Source organism: Heterodontus francisci, chromosome 4 (genome assembly GCF_036365525.1).
Source record: "Heterodontus francisci isolate sHetFra1 chromosome 4, sHetFra1.hap1, whole genome shotgun sequence".
In the NCBI taxonomy this organism is placed as follows: domain Eukaryota; kingdom Metazoa; phylum Chordata; class Chondrichthyes; order Heterodontiformes; family Heterodontidae; genus Heterodontus; species Heterodontus francisci.
Window position 1 is genome coordinate 75,784,709 of NC_090374.1, and position 16,314 is coordinate 75,801,022.

At 40.8% G+C, this 16,314-nt stretch overlaps 1 protein-coding gene across 2 annotated transcripts in view; it reads right to left on the reverse strand.

Moving 5' to 3' along the window:
- Window positions 1-7,775: 7,775 nt before the first annotated feature.
- ell2 (elongation factor for RNA polymerase II 2) overlaps window positions 7,776-16,314 on the reverse strand; it is a 214,071-nt gene continuing 205,532 nt past the window's right edge. The window contains exons 11-12 of one of the 2 annotated variants that reach the window (XM_068029729.1): window positions 13,364-13,408; window positions 7,776-12,055 (exon numbers count right to left, since the gene is read on the reverse strand). In XM_068029729.1, the coding sequence (XP_067885830.1) occupies window positions 11,945-12,055; window positions 13,364-13,408 (156 nt within the window). In that variant the 3' untranslated portion in view covers window positions 7,776-11,944. Of the gene's footprint in view, window positions 12,056-13,363; window positions 13,409-16,314 lie in introns of those variants that run through there. The other variant, XR_010974870.1, reaches the window with a different exon arrangement.

Genomic DNA, 16,314 nt, shown 5'->3' on the forward strand with positions numbered 1-16,314 from the left:
GATAACAGGAGAATAATTGCATAAAGTAAAAATTTATAAAAACTCTAAGTTGACATGGTGTTGGTTTGAATCATAATCGAAACCAAGACATTTATCAATCCATTAAAAAGTGGTACTGGCTGAAATCTATCCCAAAAGTGAAAGCTTCAATAAGCTATTATTTAGAAAGAACTAGGACCCACATTTGTATCCAGTATGTCTTCTGTTCAGCTAAAAGAAATTTACATTTGTATAACGTCTTTCTTTACCTCAGGACTTTGCAAAGCCCTTGACAGTCAATTAAGTACTTTTGACGTGTAGTCACTGTTGTAATGTAGGGAACGCGACAGGCAATATGCACACAGCAAGCTCCCACAAGCAGCAATGAGATAATGACCAATAATCTGTTTTAGTGATGGTGGTTGAAGGATAAGAACTTCCGTACACTTCTTCCAAATACTGCCATGGAATCTTTCATGTTCACCTGAGAGGGGCAGACAGTTTACCAAAGAATTATAGAATAGTATAGCACAGGAGGAGGCCATTCGGCCCATTGAGTCTTTGGCAGTTCTTTCAAAGAGAAATCCAGTTAGTCCCACACCTTCCTCTTTTGCCATATCCTTGCAGTTTTTGCTCTTACCTGAAAGACGACAGCTCCAAGAGTGCAGCAGTCCGTCAGTACTACATTGGAGAATCAAGCTAGATTTCGTGCTTAAACATCTGGAGTGGGACTTCAATCCACAACCCATTCAGCCATACTAATAGGTGTGAAGATCAGCTTCAGAACAAAGCAGTGTCTACCAAAAATTGTGTTTTATTCAAAAATAACTAAACACAAGGTCTTCTAATATGAACTGATGCTCATAAATTTGAGCTATAATGTCCGATGACAAATTGTTTTCTGTCTTCCCAACTAATGACGAAATAGTGAATTTCTATTTTCTGGGATTCTTATTGTAGAAACACCTACAGTTCAAGCTGTATCTAAAACCTCATTTAGTTGCTCTAAGGACACATATGATCTGCTCTCCAGAGGGAGAATACACGCTGACCATTCCAGATACAGGGTCCAGGATCTGCAGTGCCTGATGGTTTAGTGGTGAAAAGATCCTCCCATGCAGGCCAGATACCACTGTAGACTGCATTCAGGAAACATATTTCCTCAAGTGATAGGAGCTAGCCTTTCAATATCCCCTCCATTTACCTCATACATACTAGAAAACATTGAATTGCTTCACCAGACCAAGTAGATTGATGCTTTGCCCTGGTGACAGAACAGAAAACTTCCTTTTCAAAGTGTGGCCTGCAATAATTTAGGGTTCCTTCGCATCCCATGAATGACATTCTGTGGAGCTTTCCAGGGTCTACATTGACTGATTAAACACAACAGGGATATCTGTTTATTTGCAGTGTTTTATGTTTTCTATTAACTCTTCCTCATGCATACAGCCTCTGCATTTCTGTTTCAGAGGAAAATCATTATAGGATGCTATCCATTTCAATTTTCAGCTTGAATCTGATGACTTAAGCTCATTAAGCAGAACTTTATTTTTCTCACTATGCATCTCACAGAAAAGGTACACTGTTTAGTTCCAAAGTAGAGTCATTTTTTAGTAATATTGATAACCAGATTTAACTTCTATCAGATCCTAAAGTTGCTACCAGCTCCCTCCCTAAACTTTAAATTTTGGAGGTACTGAGCTGGTAGCATTGAAATAACCGGATAGGCTTGGAAAAAATCAGTTCTGCACCAATATTCTTTACATTCTTCAAATGATGATATTAAACAACTAGTTTTAAAATTTGATCAAAGTGCCAAATAGCTTTCCTGGCCTTAGATATCTACGGCTGTTTTTTCTGATCTCATCAACTTACATTACAGCAAATAGCAGAGTTACTTAATTTAGATCTTGCAAGAATTATTTCCAGTAATAGTCATTGTTGAAACTAAACTGGTGCCAGTGAAGGTAAACCACAGGCAGGATCCAGTCCAGCACCACCAACTTCAACTCTCAGGTCAGAGAGAATACTAGTCAGAATGCTTATCTAAGCAAATCTTCCATTGAGATGTATTCTGTAGGAGCACGCAAGGCCAAGGAAATATTGAGGGCTTTTGAACTTCATATAGCTCCTTCAGCATGTCACTGTGGTAATGACCCAAATGCTTGGTTTGGCCTTAGACTATTAATGCCATTTTCATGAAATGTCACATACCACAACACAGCCAGTTTTCCCAACCAGCCTCTGGCCTAGCACCCATGTTATCACTGTCTCACAATATTTTTGCCCCAATGGCCATTAACAAGTTTGACCTAATTGCAGAAACAAAACTTATTTTAAGCACCAAACCATTATGCATTACTGATTTTTTGGACCCTTCCTTCCAGGGTAGTCCAATGAAAATGATACTATTTATGGAAAAGACAATAGCGTATGAAACTTTATGGAGAAAAAGTAGTTCTAAGCAGCTTCATTTTAGATAATTTCATAAAAGGTTTCCTCACAAATTATAGGACCACATTATACTTGCCAAAGGTATTCATTTTGTTTATGTGAGAGAGGGTCAGGGGTAGTTACAGCACATTGATAACATATCTCCAAGGTAGGACTCACTCATCTTGGAATCAGAAATGAGAAGAATTTTAAATACTCTCAACTTTAATCAACTGCTATACAATTTAGGCAAAATATGCCTATCACCAGTGAGGAAGGCCTCCAGCAAAATATATTTTCCAGGTTAAATGAAGAAGATAGGTATGTTAGTAGCTATGTTTTACCATCTAGCCATGCTAGTTCAACAGTGACTTTTTGTATTTTTGCAGGCAGTTCAGGTTTGGGATCTATAATGAAATTGATATCCTTGGGATTATTAAACAATGTTAGTTGACTTTGTGGTGCAACTGCTGTTAGCAAATATCTACTTTTAAAAAAAGTGAAGAAAAAACGTGCTGCTGTTATGGTTTCTTATCCAGAATAGCAATTTGTGTCCATTAACTTGGTACCATACCAGTTCTTCATACTACCCATCTTTTCCAAGATTCTCGGCCTCTTAGGTTGACTAAGAGAATTATTTCATCACTCCTAAATCTCACGACGATACTGGAGACATTCTTTAAACTTGCAGGTTTTTGCAAAATGCAGTTAACAATCAATAATCTAAATGGCCATTCAACAAGAGAAACTCAATCCTGACAACCCTCGACAAATGTTTCATTTGCACATTAACTGGGACTCAAAAGGAGTTGTATGGTAGGAAATGAAACCCTCAAAAGGACACAATTTCGTGGTTATCCGGATAATACCTCTGCTACTTGGGTCCCTTTGCTCAAAATCCTTCAAATCAACCAAAATGCTTAAATTTAGTTATTAAAGTTCCATAAGTTTTAACACAAAGATTTTCCATTCAGGAGGATCTCAATGTTTGGAGCAGCTTTAAAGTAAATCAGATTGTAGGCAGTAGCTTCATGTGCAAAATTATATTTTTCAGTATGTTGGGGACCCTTATAAAATAAAGAAAAATGTTGGACGATAGTTTGGTGTCAGAAAATCACAATGTGAAATATCCTGTATCTTTACTTTTAAAGATGTAATGTGCATATTTCTAACATTTGCGGTTGTTATTACACAATTCCAGCATGTGCAGTTTTACTTTCCATCTGTTTGCTTGCTTGGTTGAAAGTCCAGAGCTGCTTTTTAAAAATTATTCATTCAAGGATGTGGGCGTCGCTGGCTAGGCCAGCATTTATTGCCCATCCCTAATTGCCCTTGAGAAGGTGGTGGTGAGCTGCCTTCTTGAACCGTTGCAGTCCATTTGGGGTAGGGACACCCACAGTGCTGTTCGGGAGTTCCAGGATTTTGACCCAGCGACAGTGAAGGAACGGCGATAGGGTTCCAAGTCAGGATGGTGTGTGACTTGGAGGGGAAATTGCAGGTGGTGGTGTTCCCATGCATTTGCTGCCCTTGTCCTTCTAGTTGGTTGAGGTCGTAGGTTTGGAAGGTGCTGTCTAAGGAGCCTTGGTGCATTGCTGCAGTGCATCTTGTAGATGGTACACACTGCTGCCACTGTGCGTCGGTGTTGTAGGGAGTGAATGTTTGTGGATGGGGTACCAATCAAGCGGGCTGCTTTGTCCTGGATGGTGTCGAGCTTCTTGAGTGTTGTTGGAGCTGCACCCATCCAGGCAAGTGGAGAGTATTCCATCACACTCCTGACTTGTGCCTTGTGCCTTGGTGGACAGGCTTTGGGGAGTCAGGAGGTGAGTTACTCGCCTCAGGATTCCCAGCCTCTGACCTGCTCTTGTAGCCACGGTATTTATATGGCTACTCCAGTTCAGTTTCTAGTCAATGGTGGCCCCTAGGATGTTGATAGCGGGGGATTCAGCGATGGTAATGCCGTTGAATGTCAAGGGGAGATGTTTAGATTCTCTTGTTGGAAATGGTCATTGCCTGGCACTTGTGTGGCGCGAATGTTACTTGCCACTTATCAGCCCAAGCCTGGATATTGTCCAGGTCTTGCTGCATTTCTACACGGACTGCTTCAGTATCTGCGGAGTCACTAATGGTGCTGAACATTGTGCAATCATCAGCGAAAATCCCCACTTCTGCCCTTATGATTGAAGGTAGGTCATTGATGAAGCAGCTGAAGATGGTTGGGCCTACCTGAGGAACTCCTGCAGTGATGTCCTGGAGCTCAGATGATTGACCTCCAACAACCACAACCATGTTCCTTTGCGCTAGGTATGACTCCAACCAGCAGAGGGTTTTCCCCCTGATTCCCATTGACCTCAGTTTTGCTAGGGCTCCTTGATGCCATACTCGGTCAAATGCTGCCTTGATGTCAAGGGCAGTCACTCTCACCTCACCTGTTGAGTTCAGCTCTTTTGTCCATGTTTGAACCAAGGCTGTAATGAGATCAGGAGTTGAGTGGCCCTGGCGGAACCTAAACTGAGCGTCACTGAGCAGGTTATTGCTAAGCAAGTGCCGCTTGATGGCACTGTTGATGACACCTTCCATCACTTTACTGATGATTGAGAGTAGGCTGATGGGGCGGTAATTGGCCGGGTTGGACTTGTCCTGCTTTTTGTGTACAGGACATACCTGGGCAATTTTCCACATTGCAGGGTAGATGCCAGTGTTGTAGCTGTACTGGAACAGCTTGGCTAGGGGCGCAGCCAGTTCTGGAGCACAGGTCTTCAGTACTATTGCCGGAATATTGTCAGGGCCCATCGCTTTTGCAGTATCCAGTGCTTTCAGTCGTTTCTTGATATCACGCGGAGTGAATTGAATTGGCTGAAGATTGGCATCTGTGATGCTGGGGACTTCAGGCGGAGGCCGAGATAGATTAGCAACTGGCTAACACTTCTGGCTGAAGACTGTTGCAAATACTTCAGCCTCATCTTTTGCACTGATGTGCTGGGCTCCCCCATCATTGAGGATGGGGATATTTGTGGAGCCACCTCCTCCAGTTAGTAGTTTAATTGTCCAACACCATTCATGACTGGATGTGGCAGTACTGCAGAGCTTAGATCTGATCTGTTGGTTATGGGATCGCTTAGCTCTGTCTATCACATACTGCTTATGCACTTTGGCATGCAGATAGTCCTGTGCTGTATCTTAACCAGGTTGACACCTCATTTTGAGGTATGCCTGGTGCTGCTCCTGGCATGCCCTCCTGCACTCTTCATTGAACCAGGGTTGGTCGCCTGACTTGATGGTAATGGTAGAGTGGAGGATATGCCGGGCCATGAGGTCACAGATTGTGGTTGAGTACATTTCTGCTGCTGCTGATGGCTCACAGCGCCTCATGAATGCCCAGTTTTGCATTGCTAGATCTGTTCGAAATCTATCCCATTTAGCACAGTGATAGTGTCACACAACACAATGGATGGTATCGTCAATGTGAAGGCGGGACTTCGTCTCCACAAGGACTGTGCGGTGGTCACTCCTACCAATACTGTCATGGACAGAAGTATCTGCGGCAGGCAGATTGGTGAGGACGAGGTCAAGTATGTTTTTCCCCTCCTGTTGGTTCCCTCACCACCTGTCGCAGACCCAGTCTAGCAGCAATGTCCTTTAGGACTCGGCCAGCTTGGTCAGTAGTGGTGCTACCGAGCCACTCTTGGTGATGGACATTGAAGTCCCCCACCCAGAGTACATTTTGTGCCCTTGCCATCCTCAGTGCTTCTTCCAAGTGGTGTTCAACATGGAGGAGTACTGAGTCATCAGCTGAGGGAGGGCAGTAGGTGGTAATCAGTAGGTTACCTTGCCCATGTTTGACCTGATGCCATGAGGCTTCATGGGGTCCAGAGTCGATGTTGAGGACTCCCAGGGCAACTCCCTCCCTACTGTATACCAGTGTGCCACCACCTCTGGTGGGTCTGTCCTGCCCGTGGGACAGGACATACGCAGGGATGGTGATGGCATGGTCTGGGACATTGTCTGTCAGGTATGATTCCATATGACGATGTCAGGCTGTTGCATGACTAATCTGTGGGACAGATCTCCCAACTTTGGCACAAGCCCCCAGATGTTAGTAAGGAGGACTTTGCAGGGTCGACAGGGCTGGGTTTGCTGTTGTCGTTTCCGGTGCCTAGATCGATGCCGGGTGGTCCGTCTGGTTTCATTCCTTTTTATTGACTTTGTAGTGGTTAGGTACAACTGAGTGGCTTGCTGGGCCATTGCAGAGGGCATGTCAGAGTTAACCACATTGCTGTGGGTCTGGAGTCACACGTAGGCCAGACGAGGTAAGGACAGCAGAATTCCTTCCCTAAAAGAACATTAATGAACCAGATGGGTTTTTCCAACAATCGGCAATGGTTTCATGGCCATCATTAGACTAGCTTTTAATTCCAGATTTATTAAATTCAAATTCCACATTCGGCCATGGTGGGATTCAAACCCATGTCCCTAGAGAAATACCCTGGGTCTCTGGGTTACTAGTCCAGTGATAATACCACTACCTACCCTGCTACTGCTAGATATAAGACAGTAGTTTGCTTTTGAGACGCAGAGCATCGACCTAGGACATGTACTCTATTGGAGCTCACTGGCCTACACTGGAGCCAGGTCCATTAACACTTCAAATTTTATGTTGTTATCCTTGTGTTCAAACCGCTCCTTGGCCTCACCCTTTCCTGTCTCTAACCTCCTCTGCTCCTTCAGCCCTCCAATTCCTGTGCACCTTTCTTTTTTTTCACTCCACCATTGGCAATTGTTTCTTCAGATATCTAAGCCCCTAGCTCTGGCCAGCCATCTGAGGCACAAGCTCTGGAATCCCCTCCCTAAACCTTTTCTCCACTCTCTCTTTTAATGTACTGCTTAATCCAAGATTTTGGTCACTTGTCCTAATGTTTTCTTTAGTGGCTCAATGTCAAATTTTATTTGATAACGTAGTGAGGCATCCTAAGGCTTTTCAAAGTGCATTAACAGTGCTATATAAGTGGAAGTTGATATTGAGATGAATGGACAGCTCAATAGCTCTACTGGAATGCCAAAACAAACCAATTTCACTATTTTTCTGCTAGCCTGTGTGAGCCAACAAGACAATTCAAGAAACTAGAAGATCCAACCTATATATACACAGATTCTGCTAGTTGGTTTCATAACACCATGAAAAAGTCACTCTCCCAGAAAAAAACACACTGTTGGAGACAATACAGAAGTGAGGGGAAAAATGGTTCCTTTATGTTCTACTCTCTAAATATGGTTAATATGTTGAGTTTCATGAAGATGACCACATTAAAATACTAGTTATTGTATAAAATGTACAAGTGTTAATAAAACACAAGACTTCTCATATGCAAAGTCAATATTTTAATGTAATTTAAATAAACAGCTTACATTACATATGGAATGGAGGCATTGTGGCTCAAATATTTTGTATTTTAATCAGCGAAAATACTCCTGCAGCATTTCCAGTTTCAAAGGTCCAAACTAGATGGTAAAGATTTACTGTGTAACTCAGAAATCAAAAGACATTCACAACCGCTGCAAGAGACTATTGAGAATATAAGATATTCCAGTCATGTTTTAATTCCTTCCATTCTTTGTCTTCTGTAGTCAATACTATTCCCCATCTTTCCAAAATGATTCGAACTGGTGACTTCAACTGCATCAATCAGGGACACATGGGGAAGACAAACAATTAAATTAACAATCTGAAGACTTCAAAATATTGAGGCAAAAACCTATTCATTTGGCACACGTTAATACCAAGATTATAGGAGAAATTGACATATTAGGGCAACAATACAAGAATGGAGAGAAAAATATTTTTCCAACTTACTGTTTTACAAGGAATGGAACTTCACTTTACTAGTAACCCAATAAAAACATCCTAAGCTGCTAGCAACTGAATTAACAGCTTAGAATTTATTATGATATATTTATGCTAAGACTAGTATTTGTTACTCCTGTTTCTGGAGGAGCTAGCAACATTTTTTTGATTAGGAAAGAAACTGTTAAATGCAAAGTTTTTTCCTGATTTTTTTTTTATTATTTTAGCAATTGATTAATTGTTGAAAACAGTTGCACTTAGATTCAAGTGATCACAAATTGTCATTTATTTCTTTAATAATTCAGAATTGGGCTTTTTTGGAATAATTTCCATTTACCAGTTAAATGGAGAACTTTGATTGTTATATCTGGAAACAAATGCAACGTATTGATCAGAACCAACTGTTTCTATACATAACTTAGAAAGTGGACCTCTGATTACAGCATCTTCAATGAATGCAACACCTGGGCTATTAACTTGCAACAGTGAATGTTTGCTTCAAAGCTTTGAGTACACCATTTTTACAGTACAACTGAGCTTTCCAATAATTACATGAATCGATTGTATAAAAAACAGTATGATGCAAATCTTCATGCCATTGTAGGATTTGTTTTTAAAGCACAGGAAACTGAATAATTAAGGTTTTTACTATGTCCTTGTTCAAAAGTATCAACACAGCAGGTAGCGCACACATTTTAAATTAATGTAGGCAGCTTTGGTGTAAGCTGCTGTTTGCAAATTAATTTTTTGTTTTAAGAATTTGCTATAGCCACTCTGAAATGGTTTCCTAAAATTCTAATTGCTGATAGCTTTAATAGGCATACTGCATAAATGCCCAACAATTTTTTCTGAAGTCTAAGTTTAGTGTAATTACTAAGGAATGTGCTCAAATACTTTCTAGCTTCAGGTTTTGGTTCAAAATTTGAATCCTCTAAATACAAAGTCAAAATGTGAACACTATGCTAAAAGTAAAAATGGCTTTCCCTAAGCCACCATATACTAGGATGCATATTTAGAATGCCAGGTCATTCTTCTGAGCTTAAAAAACAACAATTTTAATTACACTAGGGAGCACAAATAAGGTTTTAACTTTATGACCATTCTTTAACATTGGTGGAACTACTGAAATAAACCAGTTTCAAGTATGAGAAGGATTACAGGATAAACCTGCAACAATAAATCATTCTCTTCTCAAGCAAATTACCACAGCTCTGAAATATATTTCTACTGTGAGGCCACACTGTCTCCACTAGATTACTACAAAATAAAGCAACAAAAAAGGCAGCTCAGTAGTATGGATTACTGTAAAGTGATAGGCACCTCCAAAAGTTCAATTTCTCCCAGAAAGGATTTCATTTGTGATTTGTCACTTATTCCTAGTGACTACATTATGACTACTTGAGAATGTATGTCCATTAAAAGTTATTTGGGCGAGGAGACAAAACTAGAAACATCCATTTTTCCCCAGAGTTTGTACCGGAGTAACTTTACAAATAAAAAAGGAGCCTGAACACTGCTAATCTTCTCCAGGTACATGCTAATTGTGCAGTGGGATAGTTTTGAAGTGGAGATAGATATTTATATACATCAGTGACTGCAAAATGTCAAATCCCAAAAGCCTTACTATGTGGTTGGCTTTAAAACCTTCCAAAAAGATGGAAAAGTTATCTGTTGTAGTAGGTTAATATTTTGTTGCATCCAAAGGTGTACATATCTAATTCAAATGAACGTCACTGAATGAAGCTTTTAAGACTAGATGAGGTATAGAAAGCAAAATGCCATAAATTGAATCTAATTGATGCAACAGTTACATTGCTGATGTCAAATGCTATCCCAAAATTACTGATGCACAGAATTTCCCAGTGTGGACAGATCCCTTGTCAGGAGATCTTTTTTAAAATAAACCTAAATGACTAAAAATGAAACACTGATTTAAAACATCCACAAATCAATTCAAATGTCATTAATGTAATAATTCTGGGTATTTGACAACAATCTTGACTTAATGAAATAAATAACTTTAATAAAGATGGGAATAACTGGTAGAGCACCAATATAAAATGATTGCTAAGTGTGAATCAAGTTTATAATCTTCAGTGGATCCCATCCCAGTGATTAGTACTGCAAATATACAATTTGGACTTGCCCTCATTAACACCTAAACTACAATTTTCAAAATTAGTATGAGATAGGAAGAGCAAGTTTCATGGTTTACAGCATGGCTGAAGATACCAGATTTAGAGTAAAGCTGGAGAGAGGAATTTATTGAAGATTCAACCAAATAATTTGGCAAACTTTCCAACACTCATTTGTAAACATTATGCTTCCCTTTTCAATTGGCAGCACTTTGAAAAGTCAAAAAAACTACATAGATTATTAGTCTTAATATTTATCCAAAACCTTGCATCTTCCAACCAAATAACTTAATGTTCCCACATGATAAATTAACTACCATATTAATAGGCATTATACCAACTGAAATGCAATGCAATGGTTTAAGTACAGAAACACTTTATAAATTCAAATGAATTCTTTGTGCTGTTTGATGGTCACAGTATTATTAAATACATCCTTTTTCAGTTATATTCCTGGCACGCAGGAGAACAAATCTTAAATAAACTAGTACATGCAGGTGACTGCTTCTTTGTATATAATTTGTTTTCAAAAATACTTTAAAGTCGTATACAAATAAGCCTCCTACATGAAGGTTAGTTTCTTAATTTTCCCAAAACTATAAGATCTCTTTCAAATTTTGCACAGTAGCAATGCTTCCATGTTAATAAAGCTGATAAGTCACTTGAAATGGAAAGGCTTTAATTTCCATGGAGGAAGTAGTACATTTATAGGAAAATACCTACAATAACACTCATCAGTTGTTTAGTCCTGAGCATTTGGCTACAGAGAGCAGCTTACTCTCTTCCCCCTCAAGATGTATATTACATTTACACACATATACACAGACACTCTCACTCACACATGCACATACTGGGTAGACCACAGTTAGCTTCCCAACTGTATAGGTTAGAAGGAAGCTACGTGTAGCTAATGGTCACTATACTAAATGTACGTAAGCAAACACCTTAAGGCAAGGGGCACAGGAGCTGACTTGGTTTGCATTTTTAGCATATAGTTTGAAATTGCAGCACAGTGTAAAGAATTATAGGCAGTTTGTAGTGCTTATCATACTTTTCCACACCTTTAATATTTCTATGAATACTTCCTGAAAAATATCTGTGCAAATTGCCTTAGGAACATTCAACCACTTAAGGCAAAGTGTTTATATTAGCAAAATGTAGCAAGTACTACATACGTTTTTTATTTAACTATCAAGGAGTTTGCTGTTAGTGCTATCAATTGTTGATGTACAAATGAAATCAGGAGACTACAGGAAAGTCCAGGTACTGAGTCTAATATGACCAGCTTGGATCAACAAAAACATATTGGTATAAGAGGGTCTAAAGCAAGAGCATCAATTTATAAGAAACGGGTGTGGGAAGAGCACAATTTAGGTGCTTCAGGGAAGTAACAGAACTCAAAATCAAATCATGAAACTTCTGGAAACTTTCAGAAATCTCTTGACACCATTCCTACAAAAAAACTTTTCCAAAATTCAAAATAAATTATTTTTAACGTTATTACACATCTCATTCTGATCATAGAACAATATTGCAAACTGTCCAGTGAGTTCTAATGCTATGATTGTAGTTGCTGCTTGTCATAATCTGCTATTAGTCTCTTAATATGAGCCAGTTTGTTGTGCAGGTATTCACATCTATGTTTCTCTTCATGGTAATTGGGACTATTCTGTAGGCACAAAGAAATAGAATGTGAATTTTACATAAGGTACTTGAATGCTTTGTCCAACTTGAGTTCATAATCAGTGGCATGGAAAAACAAACAGTATTACCGATCAAATAGTTAAAATATTTAATCATTTCATATGGCTATGCTGTACCAATTAAAATTTATTACAACATTGGAGACGAGACAATTTTTAAAAAACTGCATTCAAACAAAGAGGAATGGTACAATTCAACTCCTTTTATGATTGGGGTAGTCTTACCTACAATAAATAAACAAAATTACTTTCTCACTCGTTAATGAATACATTCTTAAACGGTTCTACAGTTTGCATTGGAAAGTTACATTCATATTCCAGGATATTTATGCACATAAATGTAATGCACATCACTCCACTGTATTTTTTACATTCTTTTAAAAGCTGTTTAACCAATTATAAATTTCAGATTTTTTTTTTTTAAGTGACAGACTGTCATTTTCCTTTCATTTTACTTTAAAGCATATGAAAAGGTTTGACTGCTTTTTTTCAAAGTTTAAGTCATTCTTCCTGTTATTAGATAGTAATCGTTTCGAAGCTCAAAGTCATTGTGGACAGAGATAAGTAATGGCATGCAGTAACAAAATACAAATGTTGTAAGTTACTTAATATTTTTGGTACTTCAAGCCCAAGTGCTAACTTACAGTTTAGCTCACCCGCCAATATTCACTGCTCACAGCCACCAAAATTGGCATAAAACTGCAATTAAAGTCACCAAGCAGCATATGGAATATTTACCTTTGGGTGCCATTCTCTTTGCTTTCAAAATTGCCATTTATATTGTAAGATGTTTTCTATGGCACAGCATCTATATTTAACGACATGTCCAAATACACGTGCAGCAAATTGCCATTTGTGATTTTTTGCAGGGGGCCACTAGATTCACCCCTTGACACTTCTCTTATTCCCCCCATGAGAATGGTTTGTACAGCAATGTACAGGAACAGCAGGGGTGGGTGTAGGAGTGCTCAATGATGAGCATCTTTGATAACTTAGAACTCACTCTGCACTGCACAGGAGTGCATTCTGTATTGCGTACAAATGCTGGAGTGGGGCTTTAACCCACAAATTTGACTCAGAGGAGAGATTGCTACCAAGGAAGAAGCTGACTTAAGTACAAACTAGCTGATATGAAATGTTTGAGAAAAATATCTAGGAAAAGATCGAACAGAATACGGCAGTGCGTTTTAACTCCAATTTAATGCAAACTGGAAGGGACAATAAAGGGGGATTCCATGTGAAGACACTGCACCATTCCAAAACTAATCACTAACCTTTGTAATTTTCCAGTACTCTTGCAAAACCTCCTCATCGATAATCTGCAAACAAGTGGAGATCTGTTATGAGCCAAAATGATGTCAGGGTTAAAGACATTACAACAAACTTTTCTTGAAGTTTTAATGGCTCATTGTTTAAAATAGGAAGGGCAAAAATAACAATGGATAAGATATTTTCTAAAGCATTCTGCCTTGCAAATCAATACACATAAATTACCAAAAAGATGCACAAAAAAAAAAATTTAACTAAGGAAAGCTCTAAATTTTGGACCTGCAATTTAGTAATCTCTGCGCCAGTTAGTAATTACAGTGGGATCAGGAACAACAAAAAAGTGAAATATAGTAGCCATATGTTAGGAATGCAGGACTTTGTAACATGATTATGTTTAAAAATACTGATTTTCAAAAGTTTAAGATGGAGCGAGGCAAGTCAGGTGACCTTACATGAACTCTGCTTAAATTCAAGACAGAAATCTTAGTTACCAGGAGCAACAAAAATCCCAGATCAAAAATCATTTAAAAAAGTAGATACTGCAAGGATAGAAGGGATCGTAAACAAGGAGTGAGGGATTCTGAGGATGCAAATGTGTATGGCAGCTGTTAACATCTGGAAACAATAGAAAGCCTGGGCGACTCTGCTGAAGGCAGACCTGGGGACATTGCATATTGGAAAAACTAATGAGCTATTGACTTTCGAATCCAGATAAATTTAACAGATTTTCTGAAGGCAAACAGGCTATAAGGAGGACAACCAGTGATGGCAGCCTCAAGGAAGGGAGCAAGTGAGAGGCACAGACAGAGAGATGAACAGACTCTAAGAGGAGAGAAAGAGAAGGGGGGGGGGGAGGAGAGGGAGAGAAAGAGAAGGGGGGGGGAGGAGAGGGAGAGAAAGAGAAGGGGGGGGGAGGAGAGGGAGAGAAAGAGAAGGGGGGGGGAGGAGAGGGAGAGAAAGAGAAGGGGGGGGGGGAGGAGAGGGAGAGAAAGAGAAGGGGGGGGGGAGGAGAGGGAGAGAAAGAGAAGGGGGGGGGGAGGAGAGGGAGAGAAAGAGAAGGGGGGGGGAGGAGAGGGAGAGAAAGAGAAGGGGGGGGGGAGGAGAGGGAGAGAAAGAGAAGGGGGGGGGGAGGGAGAGGGAGAGAAAGAGAAGGGGGGGGGGGAGGGAGAGGGAGAGAAAGAGAAGGGGGGGGGGAGGGAGAGGGAGAGAAAGAGAAGGGGGGGGGGAGGGAGAGGGAGAGAAAGAGAAGGGGGGGGGAGGGAGAGGGAGAGAAAGAGAAGGGGGGGGAGGGAGAGGGAGAGAAAGAGGGGGGGGGAGGGAGAGGGAGAGAAAGAAGGGGGGGGAGGGAGAGAGAGAGAAAGAAGGGGGGGGAGGGAGAGAGAGAAAGAAGGGGGGGGAGGGAGAGAGAGAAAGAAGGGGGGGGAGGGAGAGAGAGAAAGAAGGGGGGGGAGGGAGAGAGAGAAAGAAGGGGGGGGAGGGAGAGAGAGAAAGAAGGGGGGGGAGGGAGAGAGAGAAAGAAGGGGGGGGAGGGAGAGAGAGAAAGAAGGGGGGGGAGGGAGAGAGAGAAAGAGGGGGGGGAGGGAGAGAGAGAAAGAGGGGGGGGAGGGAGAGAGAGAAAGAGGGGGGGGAGGGAGAGAGAGAAAGAGGGGGGGGAGGGAGAGAGAGAAAGAGGGGGGGGGAGGGAGAGAGAGAAAGAAGGGGGGGAGGGAGAGAGAGAAAGAAGGGGGGAGGGAGAGAGAGAAAGAAGGGGGGAGGGAGAGAGAGAAAGAAGGGGGGGGGAGGGAGAGAGAGAAAGAAGGGGGGGGGAGGGAGAGAGAGAAAGAAGGGGGGGAGGGAGAGAGAGAAAGAAGGGGGGTAGGGAGAGAGTGAAAGAAGGGGGGGGAGGGAGAGAGAGAAAGAAGGGGGGGGGAGGGAGAGAGAGAGAAAGAAGGGGGGGGTGGAGAGAGAGAGAAAAAGGGGGAGAGAGACAGAGAAAGAAAGAGGGAGGGAGAGAGAGAGGGATGTGATGGCAGAGGGTGGCAAAGAACGAGGGGAGAAAGAGAGAGGCGCAGAGGGGCAAAGGGGTGAGAGAGGCGCAGAGAGACAGAGACAGAATGAGATGCTCTCAGACAAGCCTGATGGAGCAAAAGGTTCTGAAGACCAACATGTTTTGAAAGTTGAAATCTGTGGGGAAGGTAAAGCCCAACGGGATCACCTTACTCATGGATGTCCATGTCGAATGTGCTTAGAGAAGTGAGCGAAGAGGATATAGGCTTTGAGGAAGGTCTGGGAGATCCAACCCGTTGCAACTGGGAAAAATTTGGGACTTTTAACTGCAAAGATTTTCCCATCAAGGAAAACTGTGTAATGTATAAGTGTTCTGTGTGGTTTTCAAGTATTCTAAGTGAAGAAAACATCTTTCTCTGTAATTTGGTGCATCAGCTACTTATCAAGTACTATTTAGTTAATGGGATTTCTTTTAGTTTAGTTGTTATAACAGTCTTAAAACATGAAATCTTGTCTTGTAATTCTTTAAATTGGTCTAGGGGTTCATATCTCGTATGTTAATGTTAACGGTCTCACTGAGGTCGTAACAATAGAACTTTAAAAGAGAATATATAATCCTGGAATTCAGGTGGGAGTAATATCACAGCAGAGATTGATTTTTTTGGATTTACTTAATTGAATTGACAAAAATAGAGGGTGAGCACAGGAAACCCAAAAATGAGGCTAAAAGGTGGAAAAGATACTTTAATCTTTCCCAACTGAAGTGGCAAGTAGTTTTCAGGACTTATTTGATGCAAAATGTAATAACCAATCATTTAAATTAATTGATGGTCATTGAATTGTTACAGCACAGAAGGAGGCCATTTAGCCCATCATGTCTGCATTGGCTCTCCAAAAGAGCAATTTAGCTCGTGCCATTCTCCCACCTTCTCCCCATAGCTCTGCACATTTTTCCTTTTCAGATAACAAT